The sequence below is a fragment of the Limanda limanda genome, chromosome 8 (genome assembly GCF_963576545.1).
Source record: "Limanda limanda chromosome 8, fLimLim1.1, whole genome shotgun sequence".
Taxonomy (NCBI): domain Eukaryota; kingdom Metazoa; phylum Chordata; class Actinopteri; order Pleuronectiformes; family Pleuronectidae; genus Limanda; species Limanda limanda.
In genome coordinates this window covers 11,952,153-11,974,444 of record NC_083643.1, presented here as the reverse complement: position 1 = coordinate 11,974,444, position 22,292 = coordinate 11,952,153, and the positions used below count along the sequence as shown (strand labels likewise).

The 22,292-nt window shown below is 44.2% G+C and overlaps 1 protein-coding gene across 2 annotated transcripts in view; it reads right to left on the bottom strand.

Annotated features, from left to right (window-relative positions):
• The window catches only part of itpr2 (inositol 1,4,5-trisphosphate receptor, type 2), a 55,934-nt gene that overhangs the window by 11,964 nt on the left and 21,678 nt on the right, over positions 1 to 22,292 (bottom strand). For both annotated transcript variants that reach the window (XM_061075837.1, XM_061075838.1), the window contains exons 31-51: positions 21,517 to 21,768; positions 21,259 to 21,384; positions 20,827 to 20,955; positions 20,405 to 20,525; positions 20,076 to 20,257; positions 19,795 to 19,937; positions 19,158 to 19,266; positions 7,808 to 7,928; positions 7,343 to 7,530; positions 7,076 to 7,256; positions 6,128 to 6,378; positions 5,830 to 6,030; positions 5,621 to 5,731; positions 5,245 to 5,340; positions 5,044 to 5,163; positions 3,804 to 3,938; positions 3,504 to 3,696; positions 3,164 to 3,289; positions 2,127 to 2,302; positions 1,848 to 2,012; positions 1,543 to 1,726 (exon numbers count right to left, since the gene is read on the bottom strand). In XM_061075837.1, coding sequence (XP_060931820.1) covers positions 1,543 to 1,726; positions 1,848 to 2,012; positions 2,127 to 2,302; positions 3,164 to 3,289; positions 3,504 to 3,696; positions 3,804 to 3,938; positions 5,044 to 5,163; positions 5,245 to 5,340; positions 5,621 to 5,731; positions 5,830 to 6,030; positions 6,128 to 6,378; positions 7,076 to 7,256; positions 7,343 to 7,530; positions 7,808 to 7,928; positions 19,158 to 19,266; positions 19,795 to 19,937; positions 20,076 to 20,257; positions 20,405 to 20,525; positions 20,827 to 20,955; positions 21,259 to 21,384; positions 21,517 to 21,768 — 3,310 coding nt within the window. The remainder of the gene's footprint in view (positions 1 to 1,542; positions 1,727 to 1,847; positions 2,013 to 2,126; positions 2,303 to 3,163; positions 3,290 to 3,503; positions 3,697 to 3,803; positions 3,939 to 5,043; positions 5,164 to 5,244; positions 5,341 to 5,620; positions 5,732 to 5,829; positions 6,031 to 6,127; positions 6,379 to 7,075; positions 7,257 to 7,342; positions 7,531 to 7,807; positions 7,929 to 19,157; positions 19,267 to 19,794; positions 19,938 to 20,075; positions 20,258 to 20,404; positions 20,526 to 20,826; positions 20,956 to 21,258; positions 21,385 to 21,516; positions 21,769 to 22,292) is intronic.

Genomic DNA, 22,292 nt, shown 5'->3' with positions numbered 1-22,292 from the left:
AGAAATACAGAGAAAAAAATGCAAAATTATGTAGAGTGGATTAATGGTAAAAGCACTGAGAATTTACAGATGAAAGAAGATGATTAAATTGTGCTCTAGCATTTAAACTCCTCCCTGATTAATTCTCATCAGCGGCAGGAAAATCAGCCAGAAGAATATAGACAGACATTATGTAAACTGAGGCAGCAGCTGCTGGGTGGGCGGTGAAGTGTTGCTGAAAAAACCCCTGAACAAATCATTTGCACACCGGCAAAGCAGCAGAGGAGCCGTGCTTGAATGAGATCAGCTCACGCAGATGGGCAGAGCTGTGCACACGGGCCAGAGTGTCACCGAGAGGTCCGTGCTCGCTGACGGGCGGGAGGACAGAGGGCAGGGCAGGGAATCAAGAGGCAGAGGAAGAGGAAGAAGAAGAGCGGAGGAGACAGTCCGACTGAGACGGGGCGTAGGGGTCGCAGGGGTCGCAGGCCTGAGGCGGCAGCAGCCTGGACAGGGTGCTCCTCTGCTTTGATGGAGCTCCGGCTTGTGTCTCAGCTCAGCCTCCAGCTAACAGACAGACAGGCGCGAGGCGAGCTGGTTACATAACCCAGCGCTGCTCTGCTGGGCCTGCTGAGCTCTGTTCAGCAAAACACAGGATGGCACGGCCACCAGGTTATGCAACAGGTGCACATGTGCTGGCAGGTTGTCTTCCTGACCGCCGGAGCACCGTGCCGGAGCTCATTAGCGCACCCTCGCTCTCCACAGTGCTTTCAATACATGTGTCTGAGAATGTACACATATATACAGTGGAGGAGGCGCAGCGATTCTGAAACCGAGACCAAACTTGTGACACATACGTCCACAGTCTCGTATCGTGCTACAGGAAGTGGAACCGCCTCCCCAGAACCAAAACAAGAAAAACAATGTTATGGCTAAAAAAAGTTGTGTAGAGATTGTACATATGGAATCATTGATTTTGAGAGAATGTAGACAACGGTGGACAAATAAGTTTAGCAAGTGATTCACTCTGACCCAAGAATCCTTGATTAATCGTTTAATGGAGCCCATCTGGAGACGACATGACAACTCCTCAACTCGTATGGTTGAGTGTGTGTATCGGCGGGACATCACTACCCTGGTTCCTTTCGTGGCAGCTTTTGTATCCGGGATATTTTGGCCTCTCAACAATGAAAGGAAGTAGAGATACGGTCTATTTAACATCTAAATATCTTATATTCCATTAACCAATAGGACAAACAATCTCTTAAGCTATTGATAACTTTTTTTATAGATGATACTGACAGGACAGTGAAACAGTTGACGTTTAGGACATGTTTCAGGTTAAATGTTTTAAGGCTTAATTCCAGAGCACTGCAGCTACAACCAGGAATATTAGAGTCTTAGATCACTATGGTTGACACGACAGCTCCCAAATAAGTGAAGCCAAAGTGCCTTGTTTGCCCCCTTTGATGGAAACTTTACAAGGCAGAAAGTCTGGTCCCTTCTCAGTTCACAGCGTGGCTAAATAACGATTCAGAGTGTTTTAATAGTGGATGGAGTCCCGACCTGTTGCAGGAAGGCGATCCACCTCCATGCGGAAGTCATCCTTGAGGAACAGGAAGCCGATGATAGAGAAGAAGTAGACGAGGAAGATGGCCAGGACAGCCGTCAGAATAATGGAGCGACCATTCCTCGTCACACTTTTTATCACATTGAGCAGCGTCTCCTCCCGGATCACCAGGTCGAATAGCTGTGGAGGATTATAGGCAAATTGATTTTAGAACTCTTATGTATACGCAATGTTTGTGACGTGCTGCACCGATCCATCAGTCTCAATGTTATGGAAGATAAATGTGCGAGGGATTTCTCACCAAAAAGCTGTAGAAGAACTCGTGCACGAAGAGGCCCAGGACACAGATCATGGCGTAGCTCAAATGGTAGATGAAGAGCATGTCCATAACCACTGCTTTGTAGCCTCGGGTGAACGTCCCCTGGTTACCAACAAAACTTACAAGAAAGACGACCTTATTGAAGAGCTGAAAGAGAAATAAATAAACCACAGGAATAAAAAAGAAGAAGAAAACGATTTAAATATCCTTCCACAAGACCGTATATGTTCCTTTCTTTCCTTTAAATCTTCCTGTACTTACATTGATAGTACCCAACAACAACAGAGCAGGACCGAGGCCCATTGTGTAGATGGCCCGTAGAATCAGGGAGACCAGGAAGAACAGGATGCCAACCGGCTTGGGTAAGACAGGCAGTAATGCAGTGAACACCCCCAGGGCCACCCACAGTGAGATGTTCCAAAACGAGGACAAGGTGCCTGGACAGAGGAGCGGATCATCAAAACACGGAACCAGCACATCGATAATGTGAACATGGTGTTTCTCAGACCTGAGCTTAGACTTTAATTCAGCACAGTCAGAGGCAACACTTGAAAATGTCAAACAGTGGTTCACAGCCAACTGCATTACTCAGAAAGCACTTAGTACGGCTGGAGAACCACATGTGTTCACATTTGAGTGAGACAATAAAACTAATTTTCCTCACGTGTGTGAAAGATGTTTAAAACCCTCTGATATATATATATAATATAGTTCATTTAATTAACCTATATACAAACGTGCAACACTTAATGTACTATAAATGCTGCGTAAAGAGTTAAAGAGGGAAAGTAGGATGAAGTAACAGATACTGTTTCAAGGTTTAAACTGCCACAGAGAGCATAGTCCCATACTTCAATGACTTGGTTTAAGTCTCATCACACATATAAGAGAAAACACATCTGTGGGTGAATCATGGATGTGTGGGGCCATTAAATAAATACAATACAAATATTAATATAAAAATAATCAGTGCATTGTTATTTGAATTTTTTCAATTCGTTTGAAAAGTAATTTTTCTGAAATTTCTTTTTAGGATTAATAAAAATGGTCGACATTTGAGTTAATCCTGGTGTATCTCAAAAATAGCAAAATAATTAAATAAATAATAATAATAATAATATACCTTTTTTTTAATTAAATTTCATCTACTAGTTGTCAACTCTTGATTTATTGAATTTTCAACTTCATCAGTTTGACAAAAACAATAATACCCAGATAGTTCCAGACACCAAGACACTAATCCTGAGAGGAAGCTACAGCTTTACAGAGTCTCATCACAGCATCACGACTTTTCTCACCCTCATCTCCGTCATCACCAAATGGGTAAAATACGGCCACAGCGATGTTGAGGAGGCAGGCCAGGTAGAAGGAGATGCTCCCCCAAAGAGAGATTTGCCGTGAGAACCAAAACAGAACCTTATTTTCTGCACAAACAAAACAGGGAAGTTACAGCAAGAACGGAGACACAGACCCAACACACACAAACAACACAACCTTACTGCAGGCCCCTTCAATTTATTCAGAAAATAACACTAGCAACACACTCGGGATGATAATCATTATTTACCATCCTGCAACCGGCTTCTGCTGCCACCATCATTATTTTCCATACACAGGATTCAGGGGGATAAAACTTACTGCGGATCTTCTTCTGCCACGTCATCTCATTGTAGAGGTTGTCAAACTGGTCGAAGAAGTCGTTAACCTTGCTGCCCTGGTCGTCTCGCTCTGTGGTGGTAAACACGCGCACCTTGGACTCCTCGGTCAGGTACTCGCAGATGTTGGGGACAGGGAAGACGATCTGCTCCATGCTGCGGTCATGACGCACAATCTGGGAAATGGATTTATAACATATCCTCATTACAGGCTACCGGGGATCGTACGCTACAGGTTTTTCAGATTGAGATGACAAAAGGACAAAGTGACGATGATGTTTACCTCTATCTGAGCTGTGTGGTTGGCGTAGTAATGAAGAGCGTCGTCCTCCTCACTGTCGGAGTCCACCACCGACACCTGCCCCAGCACAGAACCTGGCCTCAGGCTCTGCTGCAGGATCTTGTTGTGTCTGGCTAGCTAGAAGCCAAAGAAGAAAACACACACTGACTTATTTCAAGAAATAAGGATCATAATTGACTAAAGGTCAGAAAGCCTCCAAATATATATATATATATATATTACACACACAATCTATTTATCATTTGGCCAATAACATCATCCAATATGAGCGAAGACTGACATATTGTTGGCAGTTATGTTTTTTTAACTGTCCAATAACCTTTTTAACTTTTAGTTACAGAATAAACTATGTTTAAATTTTTTCTACATTTATGCTTTCGTCTTTTTTTCTTTGTTATATCAAGCCTCAATTATATTTCTTTGTCATGAGGGTCTTTGGTCTTAAGAATGATGGATGATTTTGTCATGTATATAGGCCATTATATCGAATCAGAATTTCTTTTAAACCCTAATATCGCTATGAGCCTTTAAAAGTCTATATCGATCAGCCTCTACTTTAACAGTAAAAATAATGTTTATCTGATTTTGAGTCTTTGAATCTTAAAATGAATCACAACAATCTTGCGCCTAACATGCCTGCGTGTGCATGTTAATTTCACATTTCCATACTCTGAGGTCAAAAATGAATCAACAGTGTAACAGTAGAAAAAAAAGAATCATTTCCTCTTCATTATGAAACTCGTCTATTTGGACTAAAATACCATGTCTGACACCGACCCTGAAGAAGAAGTGAAAACCCGCTAGACTCTGTCTGCCCTCTTCAAATTACATCAAGTGTAGAGAGAGGCAGAGACGCACAACACACTCACAACACCACCACTCTTTCAGTGGCGCGGCCCCAGTCTCATTTCTTTACTGTTGGTACCCTGGTAAACCACAGTGAACACTGGCAGTCTACCGGTGTAGCAAGCCGAAAACTAATTTAAGCAAAACTGGCAGAGCGGTTCAGTCACAGAAGAGCAGTGTTCCATCATTTAGCACAGACAACACACTCTAAAAGGGAATTGCATGTGAACACACACGCACACGCACACACACGCACACACACGAGCCAGCTCCTGCAGCAGAGGGCCCTGAGGTGAGCACAAGGTTAGACAGACTGAGAGAAAACGCAGTAATGGCTCAGTCACAGACAAAAACAAATCTCAGGCTCTTTTATTACCTGGTGGGCCAGGATGTAAATGTTGTGTCCGACGTCTTTGGGCTTGATGTGGTCCCCGACACTGTCCCCATTCTCCTCACACTCCAGACCCTGAATGTACGCCTCCTTCAGCACATCCACCTGAGGCCCAGCAATTATGAAAAGTCACTGCTCCTTAGGGTGAAGCATTTCACATACTTGTGTAGAGACAGACACACTCACCAGCTCGTTGGGTCTCATCTTGTAGAGGATCTTCTCTGCGTTCTCACTGTCATGGCGGCTCTCCATGATAGCCAGTAGGAGCTTGGAGGCATTGTTCTAAATCAAAAAGGCTCCGTTAATGAGCTCACACAACATCATCAATGATTCAGGTCCTAGCGATTCCTTTTCACTAATAATAGATTAAGTCTTTTGCAGAATCCCTGTTTGAATGCTGTAATGTGACATTAAAACCTCTGCAGTGCAACCAACAAACAGGACAGTGCAACACAAGAATAAGACCCTAACATTTATTAAATATCACATTATATTTGAAGTACCAAAGGGTAAATCAGTGTCCCGGTCCGGGCCTTTCTGAGAGCAACACCCGCCGTTTTACCTTGAGCTCCAGCACCAGGTCCAGGCGATGCTTCTCCAGTGGATTGATGGAGTTGACAATCAGTGCGATGATAATGTCAATTCCATTGGACTCATGCCTGGCTATACAGGTCTAGAAAATAGAATAGAAAAACAGTTAGAGACAACAAAATCATACATAATCTATGACCTTCTTGACTATTCACTACACCGAGCCTATTGTCCACTCACCTGGTTTTCGTGGCAGGGTCCCTGGCAGTACTCAGTGATGGTTTCCAGGGTTTGGCGAACCAGACCCACGTTATTCTCATTTATATAAAGGCCCAGCAGCCCGAGACCCCCTGTGGTGCTGCCGCAAATACAGTCCAAGAACTGAAGAGTCTCACACACCAGATTGTAGTTGGTCTTGTTGTTCTGGTTACGCAGAAAGTTCTGGATTCAGAGCAGAAACAAAAGTCAGTCAGAAGTCAATTCAACGGTAGCTGGACTGAAAGGTTGTTTACTCTCAATCGCAGAGGGCTTGTAGTACCTGTAGGCCTAAATTGTGGTTCTCGCAGAGCAGCTGCAGGTAACGTAGGATGGGATTCATGATGGTGATGGCCGGGCTCATCTGAGTTTCTTCGATAACCTCCTCAGGCCCGACTGCCTCGCTGGTGTTGCCGAGGCCCTCGAGGTCGGGATCCGTGTTCCTGAAGTGGCGGAAGACCTTCAAGGTTTGAGAGGAAGCCTCCTTCAGCTGCTCTCGCATGTCCTCCCTCATGTGAAGCCCCGACTCTTTCCCTGCAGCATCCGGGAGGAAATACAGAGGTAAGTTTCCTTTCCATTCATGCTTGGACAGTACAGATTTGGCAGAGGGTTAACGTGCATATCGATGCACCTGCACTATGACATTCGACACGTTCAAAAAAATTTAATCCAGAGACCCCCTGGAGAGTATTGAGCAGGGTTCCGTAGTGTGAAAGCATTCAATCTTGATACAATGGTCTTTTGATCGGCTTGTGATGTGGGCCGTCACATGGCCTCTGACATGTGACTGCAGGAGTCGGGAACAACAGTCTGCACAGAGGTCGGCAGAGCAACAAAGATTTTCATAAATAATTTTTGGGATTTATCCGACACTATTGTTTAAAGTCAAGGCCGAGCCGAGCGAGACCACACATGCTGTAGAAGCACTGGGATTTCCAAGTTTATATTTGAGCAGCGTTCTGTGGCTTTCTTCTAACCCCGTGGCCCGTTTCTATGGAAATGCTCGGCTGTGCTCTGGACATGACCTCAATGACTCAGCCTTTTCACTTTTCAATGCACATCCCTTGGTACCTGTGACGTTATTATCCAGCGGGTTCACTCTAAATCAACCTCACTGACGTGCTCTCACCTTCACGTTGACACAGAGGTTTGCCGTATGTTACAGGCAGGTGGAGGAGATACAGATTTTCTAGTTTCATATATAAAACACGTACAAAATGAATTCCTGCACCTTTTCTTAACCTGATGCCGCTGCTGTCAGAGTCGTCGTCCCACTTTCTGCAGCTGAGCTCAAACATGTTGACGGACACGGTGGCTCGGATCTCTTGCTGGGCCAGACGCATGCGATCGTAGAAAACCTTGAAGAAGCGCTCGGAGCTCTTCTGCTTGTACAGTAGGGTGTAGAAGGAGTTCTGGGTGGGAAGCAGAGTGGTGGTGAGTAGAAATCTAATATACATTTATGTAAATGGGAGAAATGAAGGACTTGTTGCACACCCACCTGTGTCTGCGTGTTTCCCCCCTGGAGAAGGGCGATACCCAGCAGGATGCTCTCCTCAAACACCCGGTCGTTCTTAGTGTTGACGATGAGGTCAATCACCAGCTCTGTTGCCCCCACGTTGTCCAGGAGACACTGGATCTCCACCATGTTGCTGCTTGGTTTGTCAGAGTCCAGCACGGGGGAGCCTCCTGCAGAGGTTTAATATCAGCGTTTAACATAATTGTGCTCTGAAGAGACATAGCTGCAGACATTACTGATATTTTTCCATCATAATAAAAGTGTTTGGACAGAAATAATGTATATATTTATGTGGCGCTTTGAATGTGGCGATTCCTGAAGTCTGCCAGGGACTGTCAAACAGCACTTCTTCCATGAGGCAGAGTGCTGTCATGTCAGCTGCTGTGGTTTCTCCTGCTGTGAGCAGTCAGTGCAGTGTCTACCGGGTTTATTTGGGGTTCTCAGTACCTCCGGATGACGGCTTGACAAAGCCGCCAGATGAGCCGATTCCACTCCCAAGCTCCGACTTGGAGATGAGCTTTTGATTTCCAAAGTATCGTGTGAGGAGAATCTTTCTTAAGTCATTTCCCTGTGGAGACGGAAAATATAATGTTGGATTCACATCACAGTCTGAGAGAGTACAGATTCACATTTTAGCACATTTGAAAAAGTAAAATTTTGTGGGACATAACAATGAAGATAATGACAAAGTGAAGGAATCATTAACAAACATGACAATAGTTATGTTGAGGGTGAGGTGTCGTCACTGTAATCTCTATAATAGCAGATTTCATCTTGCATCTGAAGTGAAGAATCACCTTGATGCTTTTCTTCCATGATCCAAATGATGACTTATTAACAAAGAATCTGATTGAGGAGCATGACAATGACTCTAGCCCAATGAGCAGATCCAAACAAAGGTTTTATGGGAGGTTTTCATTTGAAAAAAATATTTCAAAACCATCTAAAAAAAAAGCAGTTGCTTTAGCCTCCACAGAAAAAGATATGTTTCATTGCTTTCAGTTAAATTACAGCACTGATTTTCATGAAACATAGTGAATTCATACAAAGGGACAAATCCAGGAAGGATTTTTTTTCAGATTTCCCCCAGGAAATAATTCATAAATCTTGAAAAAAAACATTTGATTTAGCTTTAGGGCAATTTACTGGGACTGTTGGGCCATGGCAATGATATGAGCCCTTCTAATTTGGTTTGTTGTTATTAGTGCTGGTCTTTCCTGAAATCTTAAATATTGAGGCTTTCTTGATCCTGTGTTGATAAATTTGACCATGATATTAAAGTTCTGGACCAGAAACGTTGTCTCATTATTGCACAACCTGAAAATGCACAAACTATGGCCATTGTGTGCCTTTTCTGTTCATTACAACGTATCATTTTCAGTGTATGACAATTTCATTCACCAACATTGGTTTCAGTGATTGCTTATGGACACAAACTCTGAAGTGGAAAGTGATGAAATGCAGCTGGATGTGGTATTTTTTTTAGATATGGTGATGTTCTTTGTTATTCAGGGCAAACTAAATCACAAACCTCCTAAGCTTTTACAGAACATCTTTATAGGGAAGGTGATTTCCATCTCTTGAAAACATTTCTTCAGCATGAGATTAGATTTTAAATAGATTATCTCCCTACAATGCGAGAGTGACTGACGGGTTGGTGATGTGTCACCACCTGTTTGTTAGTGAACAACAGGAGTAAGGGATGGAGGACGACAGGAGGACATATGAAGAAGAAGGTACGGACACTGAAGGTGGTCAGCATCAGTTTCTATGACAACCTGACAACTCAAACCGGCCTCGTCATTTGCGATCAACGGAGGGGCAGGATGGATGAATAGACTGAATGAAGGGTGGAGCTGAAGGATGAATGGACCGCAGGGAGCCACCTGTGGTTTCCATGGAAACGTGTAAGTAGGACAATCAGTCTGTCCCCAAAATGCCGTACAGGTGGAGGACAAGATAAAATTGAAATACCCCCTAAAGAAATATATCAGTTCGACAAAACTCAAACTGTCTGAGGAGCTGAATCAACCGATCATTATGTGTGCATGATGGTGCAAACACCATTACACATATTACAATTTACCATATTTATATTAAGCTGTAGGCATCAAATTAGTGCTAAATTATTAATTGATTAATCAATTAGTGGATCAGCTAAAAGTACATCACCAGGGATTTGAATGCATTAGAAATGAAAATAAATAGTGATGAAACTCTCCTCCAGCTTCAGTGTTGCTGCTCCACATATTTGGCTGCTCAGACAGAAAAGGCAATCTGAGGACGCGTTGCAAGTGACGGGCGTTTTTATAAGTTTGATAATTTATCAGAAAGTAGAAGGTCCGATTTTTTTTTTATTGATCATAAAAACAATCAGATTTTGTCCGATTTTGTGCATCTTTAGTGTTGTTTTTTTGTGATTGATGCTGGTGGTGGCGATTCTGTGCTTACAGGTGTCTTATTGGGATTGTCTTCAGCTCATTGTGACTCATTTGTGCAGATCATTTTAAACGTGTGGTTTTAAATCGCTGCTTCCAAAATGCAAATGTCATAAAACTGTAATGCAGGAAAAACATCTCCTAGACACTGAGACTGAATTATCAAAGATCAATTGAGGGTAGGTGTTTTACAAAAAAATCAAAACAGCAGCACCCTTTAATTATCTGACAGTGACAGATCAAGCAAATTAGGTGCGTGCTTGGCCATGAGGGGTCGCCCGGGCAAAGTCCAGCTGAAGAGCCTCAAACTGAGCAAAGCTGGAGAGGAGCACGTGCAGCTGATGCTCCCTGTGTCAGTAAACACTCCATCTCATCTGCAGTCAGCAGAGACGCTTGTCTGCCTGCACTGTCTGGCTGAGCTGTCTCCCAAACACACACACAAACTCAGACAAACACACACACACACACACAAACTCAGACACACACACAAACTCAGTGCAAGTGCAAATACAATCTCAGCACCACTCTCTATGAGGCGGCGCATCCCCATGTACTCTTTAACTGATTGCATATGTTAAACTTCTGACAGAGGACGTGTCTTTTGCATGACTCTCAATCACCGGTGAAAGACACATCCCGGTGGGGGGGCAGGGGGTAAAGTAGTGACAGTTTTTTTCTGCTCGTGTCCACGTCCCTTCGGGGGGTGATGCAGTCTGTCTGCAGAGTGAGAGGGGAGCAGGGGAGCAGGGGGGAGGAGAGGGGAGGCAGCATGGCTGTAGAGGAGAGTCAACCGAGCCTGACTCATCTGCCTGCTGCTGCATTGACGAGAAAAACTCCAGTCAGGTGATGTAAGAGCCACGATAGAAGGAAGGGAGATAGAAATAGAGGTAGGAGAAGTATCTGATAGAAGTAAGGGGAGGAGGAGGGGGAGGGGGAGGAGGAAAGGAACAAAACAAAAACCTAGCGAGGAGCAGACATTCGGGGTGTTTTTTAAAATGTGCCCCGGCACGCCACACTGCGGCTCTGGTGTCCAGGCTGGAGATGAGCTGCCGATCCCCACCTCTGGTTTCCTCACTCACCCTCCCTCCCTCCCTCCCTCCCTTCCTCCCTCCCTCCCTCCCTCCCTCCTCTGTCTGCAGATCTCTCCGGCTCCGGAGAGTTGCACGGAGAGAAAGACAAAGACACAGACTGCCCTGAGCTTCTTTAGGTGGTCTGCAACACTCAGCGAAGGGCAGCACCAGCTGAGAAACAAGACAGACGCTGCCAGGAAAAGGCAGGAGGAGGCTCCAGCCGCTCAGGTCACACAAGGTCGATCATAGACGAGAGCGGCAGCGGAGAGGAATCTTACCCAAACAACATGCAAATTGGCGGGGCTAATAGTCTTTCTTCTGTGTGACTTTCTCCCATGACAGAAACATGAGAGGACTCTGGGTGTGTGTCTTTTGTAAACAACGTGATGGAGAACAATGTGACACAGCACAAGCAGAGTTCCCCCCCCCGGCCATGTGAGGCCCGAGCAACATCTGACGACCTCAGGAAGCAACACTTAGATCCCATGCAGAAACGTCAGCCAACACACTTTGTTCAGCACAGAGTTTCATCCGGAAACTTGACCCTCCGAGTATTATTTTCTATCACTTCCACTCGATACTAAAACTCGGTTTGAAACTCAATCTGATCATGTACAGTGTAGAAATGTGTGTTTTCAATGTTATCTAAGAATTCAGTTTCACACTCTGAGGAGTTACTGGAGGGAAAAGGAGCCGTCTGTAATATAAAACTGTTTCAATGGGTTGTTTTTTTTCCAACAGTCACACTAGTCTGTGGTTTCTGTGCAAACACAGTGGGAATATGAAGAGACAGAGTGAAAACAGACACTGAGGTCATGACATTTGCAACATTGCAGAAGTTTAATTTCCAAAGGTGAAATCTTTTTTAGACAGACTCCACTTTTGTTTGGCCGAGAAATTCTTTTTTCCAACTAAACTATGTTTCTCAGTCTCATTCCTGACAGTTTGAAACACTGTTTAGACATTATTAGAAAGTGGAAGCACTCAGTAACCAAACCTCTGCCAAGGACCAACAGTCTCCTAAGATTCAATCAATCCGCTACAAGTTGCAGACACTGCAGACACAAGTATCAGTCCCTTAAATATGCCTTATATTTTCATCAAGACCCATGAATTATTCTGTGAGGTAATTAAAGTAATAAAAAAAGTCCCAAAGCCGACCCTTCGTCCGGATCTGTGCCAACATTAAATGGGTTCTTTCTTGGCTGGTGTCCCATCTTTCCTCCCGGTTTCATGGAAATCCGTTCAGTAGCTTATGCGTAATCCTGCTGACAAACAAACCAACCAACCAACAAAAACAGTAGATTGTAACTCAGTAGAGTACATACCGCCACAAAGGTCCAACAGTCCCCTTGTGAAACCACATTAAAATCACTAGATCCAGATTTTTGTTTGGATCTGCACCAATCATACACTCGTAAATATAAATTATTGTAAATGTTTAAAAAAACCCATCTCACAATGTTAAAATATGTTCTTTCTAACCCATACCGCATCCCTTCACCAGGTTCTGTGGTGATCTGTCCAGTAGTATTTGCACAATGCTTCTGACAGACAGACAGACATAGAAACCAAAAAACAAACGTTCAGTTAATAAAGCTATTATGCTTGGTTTTGGCCACTAAAAACACATTTCAGCAATATAAGTGGTGTCTTCTTGCCTTGACAGTCGTGCATCTGAGTAAACAGGAGCAAGAGTCAGCATGGCATGCTGCTGTTGCTAATCACTAAGTGAATTATTGCTGAAGCACTGTGATGTTTGGCCGAGCTACACAACAGTACCTTTGCTGATCCTGTTTAAATGAAGTTAGGATAACACAGACAGAACTGTCCCTGCTCCTTCTCTGCTCCTTTTCATCCCACCTCTCTTCCCTTCTGTGGGAGAAGAAACATCTCCTGACCCGTGGTCACAGCTCTGCAGCTTAGCACACAGGACCGGTCAGGTGTCTGCCGTGCGCCATGCATCTGATGAGATCCTGCAGGAGACACACGTGCTGACGTACGCATCATGTGCGGCCATTTACACCGCTTTCAAGCTGCAAACCCTCAGCACGTAAGATGAGCGAGCACATAGGCAAAACAAATTAGGGCCACATGTGAAACGAATTGGTAAAACGGATTCGGGGAAATACAGGACCAACAGGGTCAAGCAGCATTCAGCAAAAGGCCATCTGTTAGCCGGCAGAGTCACTGTGGAAGCGTGCTTAACGCTATTATGCACTGATTGTGTTTGTTGGGTGGGCTGTGATGTTGAGAGTTGGTTGGCGGACAACAAGGACGGACTGAAACGGTAATTCAGGCTGGGAATTTGATTCCATCCCAGGAAACCCTGTTCGTGGGATTGCCATGACGTACAACACTCTGGATTGTGGAAAAGCTACGGGCGTTTCACATGGAGCAACGTGAGGATATAATATTTCACACTGTAGCAAGGCATCATTCAACTCATTCCTGTTAAAAGGTGCACACAGGCAAATGGAAAATTTACTGGAACGACTGGTGGACAATGTTATTCAGACTTTCATGGTTTCCAGATCGTACGTCCTGATGACTGTGGTGACCTTTTGTGACCTCATGTGAGCTTCACATTTATGCTTTTGAGTGAAACATATCCAAAACATGATTAGTCAAAATGTAGCCATGCTGACACAAGCTTGACTTCCTGTCAGGGTCTCAGGACTACGCCGAATGTTGCCACAAGATTTCAGTCTTTTGCCTTCTTCAAATTACAGATTTGTTTGTTTGTGTCTGATGCAATTCTGTCAATCAATCAAATATATCTCCAAATATGCATCTATATATAAAGTACATTTACAGATTCTGCAGTGTGGCGAATCCTACAGTCATGACACCTACGGAAACACACTTAGCACTAAACTACAAACTCTTAACCTGTCAACAAAGGTCAAATAGTGTGAACTTCCCCAAATTGTTGAATTACTTTTGGTCTCTTGTTTTAAGGTATTTCTAGGATTTTGTCCAGCAGCTCTTCTGCATGAGCAAAATTGAAAGCCAGCAGCAACTGGTGAAAACTATCATGTGCCTCCCTGAGCACCAGGGACCTAACTCACATGCAATCAGATTCAAGTAGCACGCTACATGTCGAAACAATCTTCACACTGACAATTCATCTCATTCACAGCGGCTCGGAACTTTTGGTAAGAGTGTTTCTTTTTTCCCTATTGCATCTCTTTCCTTCAGAGCTCAGAGCTAAAAAGTCTGAGAATCATCTGTGGTCTGAGGGCATTTCTACACAGACATCCTGTGCCCAGTCAGGACAAGACCGGGGAGATAAACAACATGGGCTAATCCGTCATTGCTATGGCAACCAAAACATAATACTCAACTAACAGACACCTGACTAGAGGACCGAGAAAAGAAAGGCCGAGAGAGAGAAAAAAAAACCTCCAGTGGTAAAAAAAAAATAGACGACTAACAGTTTTCTACTGAGATTGTTGTTATTGTTGTTCTTTGGTGTTAGATAATAAAGGCATAGAGATCAACATTTTCTGAATAGAGATTTTGATTACTAGCCATAATATTGTTACCATCCATGGTAGGCTTTGCACAAGCTACGGGATTGTGTAATGATATCTGCTCCTGTTGAAGCCATGAGTCTGTATGACATCACTTGCATTGTCAAGGATAAGGACTACATTACCCACAATCCCCAGGTGTAAAAGCAACAAATGTTGGTGGAGCTTGCTGTTACCATGGAGATATTGACCACAACCGCGAAAATAATGTTTAAAGGAGTGAGGCACTAGAAGTCGAAGGAAATGGATCAATCACAACGGTTTATGGGATGCATGGTTCTTACATTCTTAAAAACCTATGTACACAGTCTTGTACCTTCAACTTTTGTCAATTTTCTTATATGTGTTTTGCTTTGAATCAGTTTTATAGTCATAATTCATCTCATAGCTGGTTGGCCTGGTTCATAGCTTCAAACTATTCTCAAAACTTCCATGGGAAATTGACTTCCTGGAACCACAGCCGTCACGCTCTGTTCAGGTTGCACATTTTAACTCTCTTTGCTCACGAGTCCAACTTTCTAATTTGATCCACGGTGCTGCGTCATCCTGGATCCGGCCAAAGGTCAAACCATCCCTGAGCTCAGATTGCTCCCTGGCCGCTGACCTGCTCCCTGTGGATGAACCTAAGCCATGTTCCACTGCTCCCATCAACAGACCGATAATCAGGGAAGACACTACAGGATGAGCTCACACAGGGACAGCCAGCGTGGCACTGCACGTCCAGGAGTGAGTGTGTGTGTGTGTGTGTGTATGTGTGAGTGAGTGACTGTGTGTGTGTGTGTCTAAGTTAGGATTTCCGTATACATGCATGTGATGCACTTAGGTGGTAATCTGTAAATCAGCTTTGCCTTGGGCAGGTGGTGCAAAACTTGGCAGGCAGGGGAGGGAGAGAGAGGGGCGGGAAGACGGGCAGAGATGGTGTGTTAATGACAGGGATGAGTGTGAAAGAGAGGGAGGAATGAAGAGAAAGAGTGTGAGTGATTTGTGTTACATAACTGGCTTTTTGAGTCCCGGCTAAAGAGGACGACGCAATTACATGATTGCATGCACATTACATGCGTACTGTACATACAGGTCTTCATAAAAACAACAAATACATTATGAACTACACGCTGGTGTCATCTGCAGAGGACAGAGGTTTTATAATTTCTCTTTTTGTCAAAGTGTCGTAGAAAGAAAAATCCCAACAGTTAAGTAATGCTACTAAAAAACAAGCCCGAATAAATCTTATCCCTTTGCACACGGACAACATTTAAAAAAAAAATTCTGACATGTTCCTGAATTACAATTAGCGTGGGTAGTGGTTTATTTTGAGCCGGTCCTAAACGGTCCTACTTTTGTAATTAAATGCTCCTGTCAAATGTTTCAGCAGGAGAGTCATCCCTAACACAATATATTTACCCCTGTTTAGCTGACGTTGGCTAAATCTATACCGCCCAGCTGTTTCAGAAATTGACTTAATTGAAGAAGAAAAAAAAAGAATATATATGTATTAGTTTACTGGTATGTTTTTACAGTCCTCTGTAGAAATGATTGGCCTTGTGGTTGAGTTCCAGAGTCAGTGTAGAGAAATAACGTGTTCATACTTGACATTAGGATGCATCTTGGGTAATCTGATCACCACTGGACAGCTCCAAGTTCGTTAACTCACCCTCTCACTTCTCCGTTACTGGTCTATAAAAATGTACACGACTGCCAAGGCACAGATAAAATACTTTGTTTTCTTTTAAACTCTTTTGAAATAATAAGAAAAAACTGAAAAGAAAATGATCCTCTAAAAATTTGAATCAACGTTTAGGTTAAATCGCTGAAGTTATGGGTTCCCTGTGAAACTGTAGCGTGTCAGAGGATTTCAGCTGATTAGCTGGTCCTTCACATGTGGCCCAAGAAGCTTTTGCGTTGACAAAGTTGAAAGAAACTCATTGGATCTCAAATGCATCCTCAATACGCCCTGGCTGCGTTCACACCTGCACTTAGAGCTGATCCCATCACCTGAGACAGATGTTAGTGCCTGGTCTGAGCCGAAGACAAGGACAAACAAACAGCTGGGTTTGTTTTTTTCCACCATGGTTAACCACAGAAAAACCAGAGGTGAATGTCAGTGCATGTGAGGAATTGAATTCATACATTTAAATATTATCTCAAAATAATTATGCATCAAGTCTTGTTTTCTTTGTCTTTCCAAATTAAACGACGCCCCAAGAGGTCCTGAGGGCGAGTGAGAGCACGAGCATTTGCAAAGCTTCCCTTATCTGACAGTTAAGTGCAGGAATAAGAGACAGCACACACCCCCACACACACACACACACAGTGTCTCCTGCAGACTTTGTCCTCACTGCCCGACCGGCACCCTGAGTGTGACCCAAAGTAAACACAGAGCAGGGCTTGGGTGGAGCAGAGAAAAATAATTCAGGCGGGCAGACAGAATGCGATAGACCGAGACAAAGCACGGAGGGGGCAAAGGAGAGGAAGAGAGAGGCAGCGAGTGGACAGAGCAGTGAGAGTAAGGAGGGAGGGAGGGATGGAGGGAGGGAGGGAGGGAGGGAGGGAGGGAGGGAGGGAGAACGTGATGATCCACGTGACGCTGGCTCAGCCACTGCAGGCTGTTACGTAAGCGCACCCCCTGCCCTGTCTCCTCATGGACTGAGCAGACTCTGCTTCTCTCCAATCCCTCACCCTGCAGCCGCTGCCCACTTTTCCTTTTTTTCCCTTCCACTCACATGGCTCCTCACATGGCTCCCTCCCTCACTCACTACCTCCCTCCCTCCCTCCATCACTCCATCTCTTTCTCTCACACTCCTCCACCCACCACTTGCACCCCAGGGGAGCCACCAACCTCTGCTGCCTGTGCTGTCACTCTGTCTCTCTCTCTCTCTCTCTCTCTCCTTCTGTTTTTGTCTGTCTGCCTCTCCCTCTCTCATTATTTCCATCACCCGCTCTCTCTCTCTCTCTCTCTCTCTTTCTTCACTCCCTCTCTCTCTCTCTCCTGTGCAGTGATGCTGCAGCTCCACGCTCAGGGCTACAGGGATATGACAAAGCGCAGGCTACAAATACATGCTCGATCACAGTCGCACACACCTACACAAACTGACATTTCACATATCGTTACCGCACTGTCTGGCTGCTCGAATGCGCCGAGACGCTTTTTTCTATTTTTTTTTGTTGAAAAAGTGAATGTTTTTTCCACTTTGAATCCGTCTGATCCTCTTCCACACAACTGTTGAATCATTTGCCTTTTGAAAACAAAAATAATAAACATCTTGGCTGAGGGACACAAATAGCGAAAAACAAAACTCTGACTCCTCAAGCTGCTGTAAGCGACACTGGCTGCCTGGCCATGTTACTATATAGAGAGAGGTAGTTCTGACAGTGTTATGAATGCAATCACACCCACGGAGAGAGAGTTTAGCAATATATATACTGTACGTTCTATTTAAATAGGTGATGCAACAGAAACAGCCCAAAAATATTCCTATCTGCACGGAATCCCTCGTGCTCAGGAGACACATGTTTTCTCACTTTACTTCCAACTTTTCGTGAGCAGGAGAAGAAGAAGCAGCTCCGGGCGACGCCAAACAAAGAACCATTCTCCGGAGTTGTTTCCCTCCCACTTAGATTTCATTACCGACACTGAACTAAAGTCTTGACTGTGTCACCTCACAACCAGATAACAGACTTTTTGAATACTTTGGCTGTCACCTTGCACACATATACTTCTAACCAGCATCAGCATCAGTCTCTTCTACCAACTATTGTCTTTTGGCACTCCTGGTCTCTCTGGCTGAGAGGGGGTGCAGCAAGAAGACGGGCTCCCGCGCCCCCAACTAGCTGCAGTATTGATTTGCCTGTTCAGTGTTTGCCTCCCCCCCCCCCCCTTTACTCCTCCTCCTCCTTCCCTTACTTCCTCCCTCCTATTCTCCCTCTCAGTGCGAGTGTGTCCTCAAGTGCCTCCCTGCCTTATGCAACACACAGAGAGGCCCACAGCATACTGATGAGGGGGAGTCTGGGCTCTGGGCCGACAGACCTGGGAGAAAACAAGGACTACACTGCACTGCTGATAGGAGCACAGCACCGCTGGCACACGGAGTCGGGGCTGAATCCACTGCCATCTTTGCATTGATTTCACCCAATTATAGAATCCTGAGATTTGACTTCTTGAAAGTATCATATTCTCTTGCCTCAAAGTATCCCAGTACAGCACACCATCATGTATGGGATGTTAATTGCAAAGAGACTGGTTCTAAGGCTGTGGAAGTCAGAAGCAGTGCCACTCTTCAAGACGTGGCTATCAGAACCTACTTCTCTATTACGTATGGAGAAAATCCGATACGGTTTGACAAACAATCTTAAACAATTCTACAAGATCTGGCAGCCATTCTTAGACCATCTTGCTCAATTCGATGGAGATTGAGAGCAGCTATGAGACTCACAATAGGCCACTCACCTCTTTTTTTGATGTATTTTGTGTACTAGTGATGCATCAATACATTTCATTGTCTTGAGTTGTACTTGTTTGTTTTTTGTTCTGTTTTTATGCCTTTATTTTATTTCATTTCAATTGACTCTTTTTTCTTTCTTTCTCTTTTCCATTTATTTTGGCATAATGTCTTACCTACTCCTAGTATTTGTCTGTTTGTACTTAACTACCTGAAAAAAACCTAATAAACAACATTGAAAAAAAAAATGTTTATATTATTTTTATTAAAACCACGTTTGAGTGACGTCCCCCCCCCCTGCAGGGTCCGGTACTCACAGCCTCCTGGTAGCACTCCTTCTTGTCCAGCATCTCTCGGAGCGTCTGCAGGATCTTGATGCACAGCTTCTCCTCTTTGTCCATGAGCTGCTTGGTGTGTTTGATCAACCTGGCAGAGTGACAACAAGCGCTCGGTCATTCATCATGGCGTCCTGCTAATGCAGTCACTGGCTCGCACGTTCAAAACAAAGCAATATTTCATTTGTCACCACAGGTGAACTCTCCTCTCCTGCTCTCCAGGGAGGTCAGAGAGCTGCAGCAGAGTAACAGCACCCCTGGTGGTTCCATCGTGTATCAAACAATGTTTATGTCTAATATCACGGTGTGAATAGTCCAATATGAAGAGATTTGAATCTGTTTTTCTTTACATATTTACTTTTGTATAATTTAAACCTATTATTATATAAATACAGCTCTTTATGATTTATTTCTTGGATTTACTGTTACTCTTCCAAAGTTTCTGAGCATAATGAATAAATATAAAATGATAGTTATTGCTAGTAATTCATTTGTGAAGATTTAGGTTAATACTAGATCTTCCATCCTGCGCCCAAAAAAAATCAACTGTTGCTTTTTTCCACGGCAATATCTAGAGAAACACATGTTGAATACTAGCGAAGAAAAAATGCAGACTCACTTGGACATGAAGGCTCCGCTCTCACAGCGTAACCGAGCGGCTTCTGGAAACAGCAGCTCAGGACTGTGGAGAACGTCCACCAGCACGGAAAACTCTGCCTGAACCTTCGGGCTGAACTGCTCCTCCAGACAGGACACGACCCCCTGAACGCACACACACACGAATACTGAGTCTAATGCTGTCCTAGAAATATTGACTCTGCTGTGTATAAAACATAAAGCCCTCATAAAAGTACATGTGGAGTCTGGTGTTTTCATTCGACTCTTTTCTTGTCTGTGCACCTGCAGCTTCTCGATGATGTTCTTGTAGTCGGGGTCTCCCAGCATCTCCTTGCGTGGTCGCGTGCGGGCAGTGCTCCTCCAGTCCTTGGCCGCTCGCTGCACCATGTTGGTGTGGACCCTCAGGGACAAAGTGTTGACCTGACTATCCAGGTCCACTGGGATGGCGATGGCACGAGCTTTGGCTGCGGAGGAACATGAAGCTGTAAATGTCAGTGTGATAGCTCAGGCATCCAAAGGCCACAGCTGCTGGGACATAAACATGAGAATTGACAGAAATCTCTACAGGGATGGTGGTACACAACGATTCTGGCTGGAGGAGCAGCACTCACCCACATCCGCCAGAGTTTTAATACAGCTCTCTATATTGGGCTTCTGAGCCGAGTTGAGCCAGTTGCAGTTGTGAAGCCTGAAAGACGACTGGAGCAGCTTGATGAAGATAGACTGGTTTGTCTATGAAAACAGGAGAGAGGAGGGGATCGTGTTTTTTATAGGACACAAGTGAAGAGAAAGACAAATATGAGCTTAATGGGAACACGTTTAGTCAGACTCCTGCATTTGACAGCTCACACAGCTGCTCTAAGAACAAAACAACACGGTCCCAGGTGGGAGTCCTGTTACCGCAGCCGTCTGCTGTCATATACTTTTTTACTGTACAGAGGCAAAAAAATTGACAAAAGGATTTAGATGTGGCATGAGTGAGACTCCTGCTGCGGGAACATTTCAGCGGCTTGTCAGGGGTGGAAAACAATACCTGAAGGTTGGAATGATTGACGGAGAAAGGCGAACTGAAGAAACCCTTAACAATGGCCATCACTGTCTCTGTCACATACTTCTCCAGGCCCAGATCGGCATGGTTACGGTCGGTGGTCGTGTTGCAAACCTTAAAATAAGCAAAAACATATTGACGATAGTTCCCTTACCAGAAAACTCTCACATCCTGTCACTGTTATTGTTGCTGAACATGCAGTTTGTAAAAAGATTTAGAATATAAGTTTAGGTCTTTTGGTGCAGATCTGGATCAACAAAATAAACCAGGGAATCACTTATGGATCATGATGAAACTCATCAGGCATATTTACACGACTGATATCAATGAGTGTGTGAAGCTTGGTGCAGTTCTATTATATTTAAAGTGACTGTTGGGCCCTGGCAGATGTGTGTGCTCTGGTTGATTGAGCCTTACACTGGACATGTCCACCAGGAAGTTGTCGAAGAGTTTCCAGATATGACTGGAGGTGTAGATCTCCTTCATTTCCACCTCTGTGTCCACGTAGCAGTGATTCACAAAGTTCACATAGGCCGTTTTCACCTGTAAAAAAAAAAAAATGTGATGCCTTAAACTTTAAAATTCTGCAAACGTTTTATTTAAATAAAATTATATATCAATATTGTTAATTTTAGCAATATAAATCAAGCTGTTTTATTAATTTCAGGCTACTACCTCTGGTATACAGTTGAGGTCAGTGACCACTTTCACTATGTCGTCCAGTGGCAACAGAGAGTTGCACTTCAGCTCCGTGTAGACGTTCTTGCCCTCGGTGCAGGCCGCCAGCAGCTCCACCAGCATGTTGTGATAGGCCAGAGCTCCGTCTTCATCCGCCCGCTCGCGTTCCGAGCCCATCATCTGCAGCAGCACGGAGAAGGAGGAGCGGTCGTTGTAGAACACCAGCACGTCCTCGCCGCCGTTCACCAACTGGACACAGGCATAGAGAAGTCACATGCAGGGTCAACCAACAGCACCAGAACACATTCACCAGCTTGACTAACCTATGCAAAAAGCAACTTTTACATTTTTAAGCACAAATTTTTACAAATCTTGAGTAAATGTCATCCAATCCAACAGAGTCCTCCTGCAACTTAGCAGTACACACACTTATGACTGTAAAGTGTGTACCCTAAAATGTATGTGCTCAGGTGATTATAAGAAATCCTCTTCCCGATACAATTTCCCACAAAGATCCCATCAGTAGGATTTTCCATAATTCATATTTAAGAAAACATTTGTACCTTCTAGATGTGCAAACCAGCACACCTAGAAGCACCTACTTAAGTATGTTATTTGCCGTAGTGATGTTTAGGCAGTAGCCTCTTCCTCAAACTTCTGATTATTACAGTCGCCAACTTAAATACCAACAGTACATGTTATGCAACTCACGGGATATATCACAAAGGTAATCAGCAATAAAAAAATACATATCACAGTAAACATCAAACTTA